This window comes from Balaenoptera ricei, chromosome 16, assembly GCF_028023285.1.
Source record: "Balaenoptera ricei isolate mBalRic1 chromosome 16, mBalRic1.hap2, whole genome shotgun sequence".
NCBI lineage: Eukaryota > Metazoa > Chordata > Mammalia > Artiodactyla > Balaenopteridae > Balaenoptera > Balaenoptera ricei.
Window position 1 is genome coordinate 5,447,827 of NC_082654.1, and position 16,388 is coordinate 5,464,214.

At 45.3% G+C, this 16,388-nt stretch overlaps 1 protein-coding gene and 1 non-coding gene across 4 annotated transcripts in view; one reads left to right on the top strand and one right to left on the bottom strand.

Moving 5' to 3' along the window:
- DOCK1 (dedicator of cytokinesis 1) overlaps positions 1 to 16,388 on the bottom strand; it is a 527,932-nt gene that overhangs the window by 466,578 nt on the left and 44,966 nt on the right. For all 3 annotated transcript variants that reach the window (XM_059900693.1, XM_059900694.1, XM_059900695.1), the window contains exons 2-3: positions 9,912 to 9,995; positions 2,357 to 2,397 (exon numbers count right to left, since the gene is read on the bottom strand). In XM_059900693.1, the coding sequence (XP_059756676.1) occupies positions 2,357 to 2,397; positions 9,912 to 9,995 (125 nt within the window). The remainder of the gene's footprint in view (positions 1 to 2,356; positions 2,398 to 9,911; positions 9,996 to 16,388) is intronic.
- TRNAV-CAC (transfer RNA valine (anticodon CAC)) lies at positions 11,876 to 11,948 on the top strand. Its single transcript has one exon. It is a non-coding gene; the product is annotated as a tRNA-Val (tRNA).

Below are 16,388 nucleotides of genomic sequence, written 5' to 3' on the forward strand. Positions count from 1 at the left end.
TCCCAGACCAGGGATCGAACCCATATTCCCTGCATTGGCAGGTGGATTCTTAACCACTGTGCCACCAGGGAAGCCTGAAATGAGCAACTTCTCCAGCTGGGGCGGTCAGGACCAGCCCAGATCTATTGCTCATTTGTGAATACCGATAAAAGAATGCTTCCAGAACACAGAGTCATTTACTAGGAGCCAAGTCCCTTCTCTGCTACTGCCTGGGACAGGGGTGCTGATGCAAAATCACGACCTTTTTAAGGCTTCAATTTTCTCATCTGCTAATGAAGATTTTAGGTGGAAAAATAAATATGCCCCTACCCAGCTCTATGAGCTGTAAAGTCAGGGCCCTGTGGTGCAGGGTAGGAAGGATTAGGGCTCACACAGGCATGGGGAGTTGGGAGAGATCCCCGACTGGGAAGGTGGTACCAGACACCAACTACCAAACGTCAAAGAAAAGTGAACAGCTTCCCTGGGATGCGCCTAGCACATGAAGTTGCAGCTTTGTCACTGGGGAGGGGGGATGGTCCATGATCCTAATCTCTTTATTAATAAAGTCCTCAATTGTGGCTTTCTCACATGAACCTCAGGTTTTCATCTGCAGGAATACATTCTTTTTTTTTTTAATTGAAGTATAGTTGATTTACAATGTCGTGTTAATTTCTGCTGTATAGCAAAGTGACTCAGTTAAATATATATATATACATACACACACACACACACACACACACACACACACACACACACACACATTCTTTTTCATATTCTTTTCCATGATGGTTTATCACAGGATATTGAATATAGTTCCCTGTGTTATACAATAGGACCTTGTAGTTTATCCATCTTATATGTAATAGTTTGCATCTGCTAATCCCAAATTATGGAAGAGATAATCAAGGTGAAAATAGAACTTGCCCTGGAGAAATCTATTCCACCAGCCGCCTGGTTGGAATCTACCTTGTTCAAAGCTCAAGGCTCCATCCAGGTCATTGGATGTGTAGAGAGACTCATAGCCCAGTCTGAGCTTGGCAGGGCGAGGGTGGGAGGTCCCGGCTCCCATTTGCAGATCTGGCTCACCAGGTATCCCTAATAGCACCTCTCACATTAGGACAGACTATGCCAGAGAAAGGCTGCCATGAAGCTCAGCCTGCATGCCTCCGAGGTGACTGAGACCAGAGGATGGACAGCTCCCACCTGTCTGGCACAGGCTGCTAGCAGGGCGTCTGGGGAAAGCAGATCGAGAAGGCCCTGTGCTTGAACAGCTGGACTTCAGCAGCCTTAGCTATAGGCTCAGGACCACAAGAAGAGCCCAGCCCAGTAAGTAGATAATGAGAGGCCAAGCTAAGAAACAGAAGTAAAATGAACCATCTGTCAAGTATAATTAGATTTCATAAGGTAACGTGGACAGCCAAACCACAGCTTAGAACGGACAGTACTTCAGAATCATAGAATGAAATGGAAGAGCCATCATTAGATTTTATGAAGCCGAGAATGGAAAAGCCACAACAGAACTGTGTACGGGACTGTCCACCGCAATGTAATTGCACATCTTAGCTTCAGAAATTCAAACAACCACGCATGCAAACTGCCCTGGAAGGCAGAACCTCTTTCTTTTGCCAGCGACATAAGCAGCATAAAAATAGTTATAAGCAAGAGGGGAAAAAGCAAGCATGAGCTCTGCAAATCTGCTAATTTATCATCAAGGATAATGCAAGATTGAAAATCATGAGCAGTACTTTTTTTCTTAAGTCATTATACCCAGATCATTCTCTTACACATCCTGTGCTTAAACAGGATGCAGAATTCTACCAGGAAAAGAAGAGTCCACCTCTCATGACAACAGGTCAACATCACCCCACAGCCCAGCCATTCACTCATAGAAATGAAATTGCAATTGCTACGTACATATGTTGTTTAGAAGAAAACAATTCGGGAAGGGAAGTGATAAATTAGAAGTCTGGGGTTAACATATACAACTACTATATATAAAATAGATAACTAACAAGGACCTACTGTATAGCACAGGGAACTCTACTCAATATTTGGTAATAACCTGTATGGGAGAAGAATCTGAAAAAAAATGGATATATGTATATGTATAACTGAATCACTTTGCTGTACACCTGAAACTAACACAACATTGATAATCAATTATACCTCAATTAACAAAATAAAAATTTTTTTAATTAAAAAAATTTTTTAAAGAAAACAATTCAGGGTAGCCCACATTTCAACCCATGTATTTTTTTAATTCAGAGAAAGAGATATATAAGGACAACCCTTAGGCACCATGAGACAGAATTTATTTCCTCGCTTGTTGTGATTTACGAAGGGACATGCACTGTGTTTAATAACAAGAAGGACTTACCTTCTTAGACTTTTTCCTTAAGGTGTAGCCTCTGTACCACCCTAAACAAACACAAAAGTGAAAGTTAGTACAAGGAGACATCACAGCGTCCTAACAGCACCTTCCCGTTGTCGAGAACTCACTGTTTGCAGAACCAGGGAAGTCAGCCTGTAACAGAACTCAGTAATCCTAGGGCTTTGGAGAGATGCTATGGGGTTTCCTAAACAGCATCTCAAAACCGTGCTCGAAGCCTGGCCAGGGGCCTTCACACACAGACCTCCAGCTCTTTCACCTCTATCTGCCGCACGTGGCCTCGAAGGTGCCAATGAGAACTGAAGAAGCACAGTCCCAGGAGCAGGAGTGGTCCTTTTGACCATTTGGCCCGAGGCAGCCTCCCGGAGTGTGCGTTTTCGTATCTGTTCCTCCGCCGGATGGAGCGGGGTCACTGCCAAGTACACACATACCAGCATCCTCAGATCATCAAGAGCTGCCGCAAAACAGAAATCCTATTGAGAGCCGACTTCCTCCCTCTAAGGGATGGAGGGGGGCTTTGCCCTGGAGTAGCCACGATCGCACAAAGTGCTTCTGTGGCAAAGACTGGACCCCCAACAGGAAGCACCGGGCCCAGGAATACGGGTCCGCCTACCCCCTTGGGGTCTGGCCTACATTCAAGTTCCCATTCCCTCACGTGGGGAGGACAAGCAAACAGAGTAGAAGACAGACGTGCTAGCACTGTTGGCAGGAATTAAATGCCAAATGGAAGAGACATTCAGTGCCGGACTGGACCTGACCACACCCTTGTCCCCTCCGCTTCAACTGAGGGCAGAAATCGTCCCTGCCAGTGCCCAGGGGTCCACGGCCGGTCACCCACCTCCCAACAACTCCGCCGCGGCAGGACGTCGGTGGATCTTCCCTTATCCCAAACACTCTGAAGCTGCTTTAGGCCACCTCACTCCAGAAAAGGAAATCAGAAGCTCAGACAAATTCCAACTCAGCCCCCCAGGAGCAAAAGGACAGAGATACTTGGAAAGTGCCAGTCGAGTCAACTCCCAGAGAACAACCAAGTATTGGGATTTTATACAGTATAAAATAGTCAAACCTCGGAAACCTGGGATACATGAGCGAAGGTGCCCAGAAACTGAAAACGGGCCTATATTGCACCAATGACCACACACCTCTAACAGACCAATAATTTAACAACCAGAGGTGGAGAGGAACCAGAAAGTGATGGGGTTAAGATCCTCCAGGGATTATGAACAGATGCTTTCTGAGCATTCAGAAAAGAAGCTGGAAATTGCTAGGAGCCTCGCAAAGGATTTGCTAAGACCTAGATACAACCAATGAACCCATTTCATTTCCTGACAAGGGAACTACACAGATTGATTAGGGGGCACCGCAGACACAAAATGTCTAGATTTTGCTGCACATTTGGAGGATTACCTCCTGAGAGCCATGCACTGTCTCCTTCGGTGGTTTCTACCTGCCAAGGTCAGAATCAGCGTCCACCTAGGAGAGTGTTCACAGACAGTGAAATGGAAAAAGATGGAAGGTCAATGTAGTAAGTTGTTCAAAAGGCTGTATTCAGTGTAAAGGACTGTCCGCTATCCTGTTATTTTATCCTTCCCGTATTTTCAGTATTACTTTGCCCTTCCTTTTCTGAAACTGACATGAGATGAATGTCCTAGAACATCTAAGGAAATACTTCAAAGTGACAAGAAGAAGACAGAAACCAAGTCAAAAATAAGCAATGTTTATAAACAATGTATAGAAGAAGGAACCTAAAAGACTTACACATGAATGAAGAGATGCTCACACTAATAATCAGATAAATGAAAATTTAAAACATAATGTTACTGCACGGTTATTATAGGGAGGGAAATCTCAAGGCTGCAGGATTCAGGCAGCCCCTGGCACTGAGGGTGGGAGTGGAGGCCACACAACCAGTGTGAGCGTGACCCTACTTATCCAGGGTATATACCCCGATACCCCGCGAGCAGCCACGCGCCCCAAAGACATCCCACATACCCATCCACACGCAGCGGGGCAGACGCAGGAGACCCATGGCAGCGTGATCTAGGGGGGCAGAACGAGTGCCCTAACTGGGGGGTGGTTAGTAAAACGTGCAGGTGCACCCAGAGCAGTGAGGGCCACGGACTAAATACATACACACAACAGGACTGCGTCTTAGAGCACAGCGCTGAGTGAAAAGGTAAGAAACAGAATGAGGGTCTTCCCTGGTGGCGCAGTGGTTAAGAATCCGCCTGCCAATGCAGGGGACACGGGTTCGAGCTCTGGTCCAGGAGGATCTCACATGCCGCGGAGCAACTAAGCCTGTGCGCCACAACTACTGAGCCTGCGCTCTAGAGCCCACGAGCCACTACTACTGAGCCCACGTGCCACAACTACTGAAGCCCGTGCACCTAGAGCCTGTGCTCCACAAGAGAAGCCACTGCAACGAGAAGCACGCGTACCGCAACAAAGAGTAGCCCCCACTCGCCATAACTAGAGAAAGCCCGCGTGCAGCAACGAAGACCCAACGCAGCCAAAAATAAATAAATAAATTTTTTTAAAAAAGGAAACAGAATGAGAGCTACAACCACATTTATATACATGACCTAGAGGGGTGGGATAGGGAGGATGGGAGGGAGGCTCAAGAGGGAGGGGATATGGGGACATGTGTATATATATGGCTGATTAACTTTGTTGTGCAACAGAAACTAACACGGTATTGTGAAGCAATTATACTCCAATAAAGATCTATTAAAAAAAAAAAAATATATATATATATATATATATATATATATATATATATATATATATATATACACACATACCAACCAGTACAGGCCAAGAGAAAAATTCACTTCAAACACAGCAGAAGGGTTTTCCAGGAGAAGGGAGAGGAGAAAGAGTTGAACTACCGGGATAAAAAAGATAAGGAGTCTTTTTCTTTTATTTTACTTTATGATAATAGACGGTGGTTTCTTTTTTAATGGCCTTCCTAAGCAAAAAGAACACCTAGGGTTTCCCTTCCCAAGAATTTCTGCGTCTGTTATTCCTTCCACCAACTGAGCCCCCAGACTATGTGCCAGAGGCCACGCTAGACAGAGCAAATGTAGAAATATCAATAGATTAGACCCAATTTCTGCCCTCCAAGGGCTCACACACCGGAAGATTCCCCTACGACAAGCAGGGCTCAAACCACCACCAAGGGCAGAGATTTGAGCGTGAAGGAGAGAGGACATCCCTGCAAAGGCTTCATGCAGGGAAGTGGGGGAACACAGAAGGGTGATGAGTGGCTGCTGCTTTGGGGGGGCGGGCCGCAGGGAACGCAGCTAGGCGCAGGAAGATGCGAATGGCTCACTGAATTAACAGGCTGATTCGCTCCTCCCAGGCAGGGCTCAACCAACCTGCTCCAAACAAAAGACACCCCCCACCCAAGAGACACCCACCCAACGGCAAGTATAGGTCAGACATAGTCCCGAAACTCAGGGAGGGCCCCGTCCAGCCCAGGAAAATGGCAGCCAAGTCAGTGGGTACACTGGAGCGTTCCCAACAGGACAGGAGCACACACGCTCAAGGCCAGGGCTGGAACCAACTGAGGACGGGACCAGGCAGAACAAAGCAGGCGCAAGGGAGCCGGAAAGGAGCTTCTGCCCAGAGAGGTGTGCTTAGGCAGAGTCTTCAAGGATGGCTAGTCAGATGGAGGAAGGAGGAGGGAGGCCCGGCAGAGCACAGGTGCAGAGGGGCACTCACCAAGCATCTGAGAAGCCACCAGCAGCAAAGCTAGGACACGCATGAGAAAAAGGCTGGGGGGACTTCCCTGGTGTCGCAGCGGATAAGACTCCATGCTCCCAATGCAGGGAACTAGATCCCACACGCATGCCGCAAATAAGAGTTCGCATGCCGCAACTAAGAGTTCGCATGCCGCAACTAAGAGTTCACACGCCGCAACTAAGGAGCCGGTGCAACCAAATAAGTAAATAAATTATAAATATTAAAAAATAAAAGGCTGGGGCTCAGGTGGGACAGGAGGAAACCAGATCACTAAGGTCCTGGGTCCTCCCAACTCACAAGTACCTGCCTGAAGATGGACAGCACAGTCACCTGTGTCAGGTGTATTGTGTCCTGCTCTGAGTACTGAACAACAGTACAGCCAAAGGCCGGATCTGACCAAACCATGTCCTAACAGACAGCATCTGCGTGCACACTGGGCATTCTGGAGCTGTCCTGGGTACAATATTTTGCAGGCACCTGGGGTGGGGGTGTGGGCGGGGCGCAGACCCAGCCCAGAGGATGGAGGTTCTGGAAGCAACACAGGATGAGAGGCACAGCTGCGGTGCTCTTCCACTGGGCTGGGGCCAGGTGGCCAGTCACCTGGGACAAGGTGCAAAGGATGCCTGCGGGGTGGAGGCTGCACGGGAGGGCCTGGTGGTCTTCTGTGAAATGACAGCCTTATCAACATGACTACTTTTCCCAATTTGCTGTGGGTTGAACTGTGTTCCGCCCACCCCAAACAGATGCTGAAGTCCTAACTCCCTCTACCTGTGGGTGTACCCCTATCTAGAAATAGGGTCTTGGCAGATAATCAAGTTAAGATGAGGTCATTACAGTGGACCTAATCCAATATGGTGTCCTTATAAAAAGGAGGAATAGACAGTCAAAGTCAAGCACAGGGAGGACGCCATGTGATCATAAAGGCAGAAACTAGGGCGTTGCATCTACAAGGCAAGGAAGGCCATTGATGTCAGCAAACCACCAGAAGCTTGGGGAGACCCGTGGAACCGCTTGCCCCTCTCAGCCCTGAGAAGCAACCAACCCTGCCGACACCTTGATCTTGGACTTATAGCCTCCAGAACTGTGAGGGAACACATTTCTGTTGTTTAAACTCCCCACTGTACGGTACTTTGTTACAGTCGCCCCAGGAAACCCAGAGGCAGTCCTCTCAAGACCTTCAGTTGACAGATGCTGGTGGCAGGAAAAGGAATTAAGGTGCATTTTGGAAGAAAATAGATCATTATCACTTTGAAAAATTTGAATGAATTAAGTTCCAGTGTTGTGGTTTCATCAAAAGAATTCCTTCCTAATCTGGGCGCAATCTCCTCTCATACAGGCACAGCATCCAGCCCGTGGAGATCCTTCTGGAAATGAGCAGGTGATAGGATTGGCTGGATTGGACTCTCCTTGGCTGGAGAGTCACCTAATCAACATCGGTGACCTGGGCTCACCTCTCCTGTCTGGTTGACCCCAGACACTGCTTAAAGGCAGAGGCATACCCTGAATGACCCCTGAAAGCTCAATCCACCTCCCTGGTGACCGGAAAAGTTCTTTTCTTTGTCCTGTGCTCCAAGCCTCCATGAGCCTGAGACAGAAAAATTAACCATAACTTGCAGGTAAATGTGTTCTTTCAGCCTTAATAAAAGGAATGATCATCTAGAAATTATATTCTCCAGAGCAATCCCAGTAATATCCTACCCTGAACAGGATCACATAGAAAAGGAAAGTTAAATTTGACAAACATAAATAAATTTTCTTCGGGGAAAAGTGGAAGGGGCGAGGAGAAAAGAAGAGAAGGCCAAATTCTAATATAATCCATAAAATTTAAATAGAACAAGAGGAAAGAGCAGAAAAACAATTATTCCATTGTTATTTGATGACAATAAAGTCACCAAGTTTCCCAAAATCAAAACTACTTCCCCAAATGCATTTCTCTGACTGGATTCTGACTAAAACCAAAAAAAGACAGCAGTTAAAGAAGGGGAAGTTGTTTTATGTTACAGGGTCTTTACAAAGACTGGAATATTTTTATCAGGACTTAGAAGATTGATGAGCCCGGAAACTAAGTGCTCACTGAAGAATCCTTTATCACGATGCTGGCCAAAAAGTCAAATGCCTGCCAGCCATTTTTTTTTTTTTTTTTTTTTAGTTAAATGTACAGGGATCATCGACTCACCTAAGGATTCCCCTGTTTAAAGAGTGCATTCTTCTTACAAAGCAAAAAAACAAGAAGTCGCAGCCCCTGCTACCCCAGGCTGCACAGGAAATTGTTATCTATTCAGGAATGACGTCATTGTCCAGTGTTTATTAACCAGGATTTCAAATGCAACTGACCGGGGGCAGAAATAAAAAAAGATGTAAGAGCACTCTTCCTTCAGATCGGAAAAGTGTCCGAGATGAGAGGTTTGATCCTTAACCTCTTGTTAATTTCTCTGTTTCCTCTCAGACACTGGCCATATATATACTGGGAGCAGATAAGGCAATCCAACTGTCAGCTGTAAAAACTGAGATCAGGCGGAACGTGCCCATTGCAGCTACTCATTCACATAAAGACCGGTTCTGTTTTTGCAGTATTACATCTGCTTCCAGGCATATGCCATGAAAGCTGATTTTTTTTCCCCCCAATAGGACATTTCTTAGGGTAAAAGGTGCAAATGGAATGGAATTCCAAGCCAGCATGAGTCGGATGGGGAAGTGAGGGACATGGACGTGGACATGGGTATTTTAATGAGTTTGTGCTTCTCCAGGAACACGCGAGCAAGCTGCAGCTTGCCTGGTTCACAGAAGCTGAACACTGCGTCACTTGCGTGCAGACAGGATTCCGAAGACCGAGTCTGAAGATCAATTTGTGATTACTATAGGATGTCTGCAATTTCCTCTCCCTGTCGCCCAACCTCCTACTTGGAAGGGTCTGGCTAAACCCAATCTGAAAGCCATTTTGCTGTTGGAATTATCAATTTTAATCTGTTCTCTTTTTTCCTATGTTGTATGGAAGTCACCCCTGTGAACAGGAAACAAAGCCACCAAGACTCCTCTCACACACGTGAGGAGTCTAAAACTCAAGCCCGTCATTGCTCCTCTTCTGTGCAACGATAAACCACAGCATAAAACGAAAGGTGTCCCGTTTCAATGATTTGCAAAACCCTAAATATGAAAACCAATTGTCTGAAAAACCAAGGACATCAGGAAACCACTGTCACCCTCAGTATATTTATTGGATAATTACAACAATTGCTTTACTGGACCACATCCCACAAAGCTGTAACAATCTCTGCTCACCCCTCAGAAAATGGGGTCATAGATTTTTTAAAAAGGAAATAAGAAATGACAATTTTGGTTCCTCTCAGGAAGTTGTTAACAAGTCTACGTGAGAGTATAAAAAGTCTCACCATTCACATAAAACACCTCAAAACAATGAGCCTAACACTAAAATATCTTAAATGTATTTTAAAAACTTTTTTCAAGTGGTCAGTTATTAACAGTCAAGATGGACATACATTTGCAAAAAAGGAAACAATGGGGGTTTTTTTCTTAACAATAAAACAACTATTTCAACAGAAAACTTGAGAAGTTAAAAGTTTAGGAATTTAGTTTTAAGTTCACCTTAAATTAAAAAAAAAAAAAAAAGATTTAAATAACAGATAACCTCACCACTGCCCTTTCCCGATACGGCATCTATCGTGCAAGAAAACGAACCATACACGCTTTCCTAACAGGGTAATGCTTTGCCCATTACGCACTGAAAAATGTACTAACTGCACAAAACTACAAACGGAAAGACACCAAAATAAATACGCACCTTCATACGTTTCCAGGATGTGCACGGTGTCTCCTATTTGTAAAGAAAGTTCATCCGCTCCCCTGGCATCATAGTTATAAAAAGCTGTTCAGAGGAAAAAGAGGTAAGAAGATATTAGTAAAGGTAACTATGCTGGATTGTTTCTGCCCGTTTTTAAGACTGAAATATTCAGTCTTTGCCTGGATCATCCTCTCTGATACCCACAAAAGGAGGCTTTTTTTTCAAGGGTCCTCAGTTTAAGAAGAAGAAATTCATAACTACTCATAACGCCAGAAAACCACAAGTGGTTTACTGTGGTAAAATACATATGATGTGAAATTTGCCTTTTTAACTATTTTCAAGTGTACAATTCAGTGACGTTAGTTACATTCACAATGTTGCTCTCCCATCACCACCATCAATTTCCAGAACTTTTTCATCACTCCAAACAGAAACCCCATAACCATTAAGCAATCACTCCCTATCACTCCCTCCGCCAGCCCCTGATAACCTGTAACTCACTTTCTGTCTCTATGAATTGGACTACTCCAGCCACCCCATTAATCATACATTATTATCCTTTTGTGTCTGCTTCTTCCACTTGGCATAATGTTTTCAAGGCGTATGCACTTCGTACCATGTATCAGAACCTCATTTCTTTTTATGGTGGAATAATGTTTATAATAGAAAGAAAACTAAAGCTCTTGTCAACAACATTTCAATTATCACTTCATATACTATCTTATATTTCCATTAACAGACTTTTTTCATTAGGTGACTTTTTCCTATCTGTAAATCAATGACACATGGACTGAATATTTTTTGAAAACCAAACTGATTCTTTAAATTACCATATAGCCAATGCTGCTACTAAGCAATCAAATAGGCAAAAAAATATGTCTAATATTAGGAAGCAATCCTTCAAACTGACAATATGCAACAAATGTCTGAAATCCCTGGGACCTCCCTGGTGGTCCAGTGGGTAAGACTCCATGCTCCCACTGCAGGGGGCCGGGGTTCGATTCCCTGGTCGGGGAACTAGATCCCACATACCGCAACGAAGAGTTTGCATGCCACAACTAAGAAGTCTGCACGCCGCAACAAAGATCCCTCATGCTGCAACTAAGACCCGGCGCAGCCAAAAATAAATAAATAATAAATTAATAAATAATTTAAAAAAAAAAAAAAGCAATTCTGTTCCTCCTAGCTAAGCATGTAAAAGTCATTCCATTAAATTCAGGCCATACTTTTGCTCAAGCATGGAGATAAAGGCAACTATCACACTGCTTATGACTCCCAAATATTCAATTAGCCCATAAATACAGTGATGTTTTTCCTTCCCAGTGGATTCTCCCTAAAAAGATGTCAGACTTGAGGCAAAATTCATCGTAAACCTTTCATCAATCAGGATCAAACTCTCATCCATCCATCCTGAACACCCGGTTGGACTAGGCTGTCCTTTACGGGCACCATTACTGTGTCCATTTCTGGAGTTCTCCCCGGTCACATCATGTGCAAACTTCTCCAACAAGCATGGGGGGGCCTCCATCATCTGACTGACCGCCTGGCCCTCCTTCCAACCACACACTCCTGGTCCCTGTCACTGCTTCTCCTTGAAAGAACGAAGCCACATCTGTGTGTCACTCCTTATTCCTCCCCTGCCAAAGGGGTCTTCCCACCGGTGTCACCTCTTCCAGACAGCCAAGTCCAAGCACGTGTTGGCTCTTTCAAACCCCTTCTGCAAAAATACCCAGCAACACAGCACACTTCCTGTCGCCAGCTCCATAACCAAGCTACATTTGTGGTCTCTGGAAGCAGACAGAATGGGCAGGGTACCACCTCTCCTCATGCAGACCTGGGTGACCTCCAGCAAATGCCCTATCCTCCACATCTTCAGCTTCCCCATCTGTATAATAAGGAGACTGATATCTACCTCATAGGATGGTGTGTGTACTTTGTGTCTTAAAGAAAACAACACTGGGACTTCCCTGGTGGTCCAGTGGTTAAGACTCTGCACTCACAATGCAGGGGGCCCGGGTTCGATCCCTGGTCAGGGAACTAGATCCCGCATGCCGCAACTAAGATCCCGCATGCTACAACCAAGAGCCGGCACAGCCAAATTAAAAAAAAAAGAAATGGATCTGTTAATTTGATGCAATGTGTTGCCTGCAGTGAACACTTAGTAAATTGTAAAAGCTCTTATTGTGTTTGAGGGTATTTTGTTTTTACTGCCACGAAGACTTAGCAGACTATCACACGTTCACAAAGGTGCTTTGTGTCCACCTAGAGGGGTGGGATACGGAGGGTGGGAGGGAGACGCAAGAAGGAGGAGATATGGGGATATATGTTTATGTATATAGTTGATTCACTTTGTTATACAGCAGAAACTAAAACACCATTGTAAAGCAACTATACTCCAATAAAGATGTTACAAAAATAAAATAAAACATCAGTAACCATATATACATAGAAAATTCTATTTTCGCAGGTATTTTCCTATATTTGAGTTTTGTTTCCTATATTTGAGTTTGAGTTTCACCCAAACTCATAAAATTTAAATGTCAACTGACATAAATGGTTATTAGTAGTTATTAAGTTTATTTAGCATTTTATGGTGAATCTTTAACAAGAAATAACAGCATTAGATAAAGAAAGCTCAGAACATATGCCAGCCTCTCCCAGCCCAGCACAACCCCTTTCAAAGCCTTTAGGAACTATAAATGCATTTATCATCATTCTTAACAAAATCCTTGCCAGCATGCCTATTCTATTACAGATGCGGAAAAAATAAACACGTCAAAAACAATACAAATAAAATAAAATGGACAAGTCCACTGTAAATACATTCAGGTCCATGTGAATTTGTAAGGCATACACGCAAAAACCTTTAAGTAGTGGCCCTTCCATCTCTGAAGCAGGCAGAGAAAAGCAGTTGTGAAAATCTCATACAAGAACAGAGACATTTCAAATTTAACTATGAAATGAGGCTTAAAGACCCATGATTTCACAGATGAAGGGAAAGGGAGCCTCCGAGGGTTTACGCACGTGGCCCCAAATGACACAGCAGAGCTTGGACCACGACAATGGCTGCCCAGCCCCCAGCCTTAAGGATCCCACATTTAAATGCAAATTAAAAAACTGAACTATACAAATTATTGGACAAGGAAGTGGGAGGGAGGGGGAAGTGTGGTAGATGGAAAAATGGCCCACAGAGACGTTCACGTCCAAATCCCGGAACCTGTGAGGATGCTCCCTTACACAGCAAAGGGGGCCAGTGCAGACGTGATTAGGTTAAAGATCTTGCCATGGGGGTGCTAATCCTGGGTTATCCAGGTGGGTCCAATGTAATCACAAAGTTCCACAAGCGACAACAGGAGTCTCCGAGTCAGCCAGAGAAGTGACCATGGAAGCAAGGAAGGGGCCACAAGCCAAGAAGTATTGGCAGCCTCTAGAAACTGGAAAAGGCAAGGAAAGGACTCTCCCCAAGAGCCTCCAGAAGGAACAGAGCCCTGCCGAAACCTTGACTTTAGGACTTCTGACGTCCAGAACTGTAAGATTATAAATTTGTGTTGTTTTAAACCCCTAAGTTTGTAATTTGTTACAGCAGCAATAGGACACATATGCAGGGAGGAATGTTGCAAACAATTTAAAAGTGGTATTTTGTGGTTGATTTATTCACTGCTGAGCAGGGTGGCAAGCATCTGAATCTGACAAGTCTGAGGCTGAGGTTCCCCGATTCTTGGGTGATAGAAAAATGAGAACAATGCAGTGAATTTTTCTTAAATAAGCCCAAAAGTATTCAATGTAAAAGGCTACGCCTTAGTCTGATTATGTGACCTTTCGAAGCTGCCCCTTTTTGGTGTGTGTGGGGGGGAGGGGGTGAAAGCAGAGACGAGAAAGACCAGAGGCATCGTCTCCTTCACGAAGGATGATGATGACAGATGGCATCTGGCTTTAAAAATGTCTTTACTTGGGCTTCCCTGGTGGCGCCGTGGTTGAGAATCTGCCTGCCAATGCAGGGCACACGGGTTCTAGCCCTGGTCTGGGAAGATCCCACGTGCCGCGGAGCAACTAAGCCCGTGTGCCACAACTACTGAGCCTGCGCGTCTGGAGCCTGTGCCCCGCAACAAGAGAGGCCGCGACAGTGAGAGGCCCGCGCACCGCGATGAAGAGTGGCCCCCGCTTGCCGCAACTAGAGAAAGCCCTTGCACAGAAACGAAGACCCAACACAGCCAAAAATAAATAAATAAATAGCGTTCCCTTTCAAAATAAATAAATAAATGTACCAATATTTTACTTTAAAAAAAAAAAGAGAGAACACGGTCATCACGCCCCCATTCACATCTTTGGAGAGAGCAGCCTTCACCTCCCTCTGGCTGCTGGGTGTACCCTTAATCAACTCCTCCTCCTCAAAGCCATTTACCTTTCTCAACAGCCTGGCTTGAGACGGCGCCACTGGGTATAAATGCACCTTCACATGAATTTCTCAATCCTGGACCGCAGAGTCCGGCATACAAGCTTGACGTGTTATTCATGTGAAAAGTGGAATGGGAAAGGATGTGGAGGTGAACTCAACTCGAAGCTTCTTTCCCCAGATGGCATGTTTGGGGGTGGGGTGGGGGTGGGGGGGTGGGGGGTAGCTTTTTTCTGGCAGCGCCGGCAGCAGCACAGAGTAAAGGAAGCACATGGATCTTTTCTTCCCAAAATAAAAAATAAACACTCCGGTCAGTGCTTCTCACAGCTCAGATGCATCAGAGATGCTGAAAAGCCAAAGTCATCTCCTCTGCTCAGTCTCCTCAACACCCTAAAAACGGCTGCCCAGGAACGTAAGGGAAGAACTGTGGCTCGTAAATCATACAGGAGGGCTTCCATTTACACCAAGATTATTCGTAACACTGACAGTGACGACACGACAGATGAAGATGATGGTGATGGTGACAGTGATGATGATGAGGGTGACGATGCTGGTAATGATAGTGGCTGACATTTACCGAGCATATTCCCTGGGCTAGCCAGCGGGCTAAGAGCTTCACACGTTCAGCTAATTCAACCCTCACGACAGTCCTAGGGGGTGAAGATAAAAATTTTCCCACTTCCCTCATCAGGGTTTATAGCAGCCCAGAGTCGGCCCATACACGAGCAGCCAGTGGAGGGGCTATACAGGGCCAGAGGCCAGCCTGGATGAGAGGCCAGAATGCCAAAGCCCTGCAGGGTCTCTTCCTCAAACTTCGCCCTCTCTGGGCTTCACATTGCCCTCCTGATGGCTCCCCACAGATCACAACATCCAGCCTGGATCCCTGACAGGCAAATATGCCTGGGCATTCCTGAAGTCCACCAGTGTCTACAACATCATGGTGATGGATTTCTCATTCCTTACACAGAAGAACCCAAATTGAGGTAATTCCAGAAATGCAAGGTTGGTTTAACATCCAGAAAACCGATTAATGTAATTCACCACTTTAACAGAGTAAATGATAAAAAAGCATATGATCATCCCAATCAGTGCAGAAAAGAATTCAATGAAATGTAACTCCTATTCAGGGAAAAACAAAAAAACCTACTTGACTACTCTGACATTGGCGGGGGGTGGGGGGGCACACACTACAGTCCATCAGCCCATTTAACAGATGAAAACACAGAGCCCTCCAGAGGAGTCATGACTTGCTCAAGGAGGCAGAGCAAATGACAGCAGCCCTGGGACCCTGGAATGTCCCTTCCAGACTGTCTCCACCACACCACTCTTCCTGACCCTAGCCTTCACCATCTCTCCTTGAGATGAAAAATAATAGTTCAGCTGGTTTCCTATATAAAATCTTCTCTCCATCACCAAAGTTACCTTCCTTAAATCTTACTCCAAAACACTACGTGGTTTCTCTTGGCTTTCTGAATAATGGCTAATTCTCCAGCCCAGCATTCAAAGCCCTGTCGGATCTGACTTCAGTCCACCTTTCCAATCTCGTCTCCCCCGACTCCCCCTCCTCCAGCTCCACCTCCCCCCACCCCAGGCCTATCAAAAGCTGCTCCTGCCACTAGGAATGCCCCTCTCCCCACTCCCTCTGAAGACCCCACTTGTCTACAAGGGCTGCCTTTAACTTCACATCCTTTTCCAGATCCTTACTGAATTCTGACGTTTTCCCCCGGAACAAAAAAAGGTACACGCACACCTGAATTAATTGCTTGCTTCCCAACTTTCCTATGAGCTCTGTGACACTCCATGGCCTTGGAGGGTTACTTATCTATATCTGTCTCTTCCTCCAGACCCAACTCCTTGGGGAAAGTAAACATTTGTTAATCACTGGATTTTCCACAGTAGCTAACACCATGCCTTGCAGGCACTCAACAAAAATTCACTGCATTTAACCAGACCACAAAGTATTCCTTCTTGTGAGGTTTGCAACAGAGTGAAAGCAAACACTGTATCATGTGTTCCTTTTCAAAATGATCTTGACCTCTACAGACAGATCCAGGAGCCCGAGACTTATTCAATTAATAAGAAAG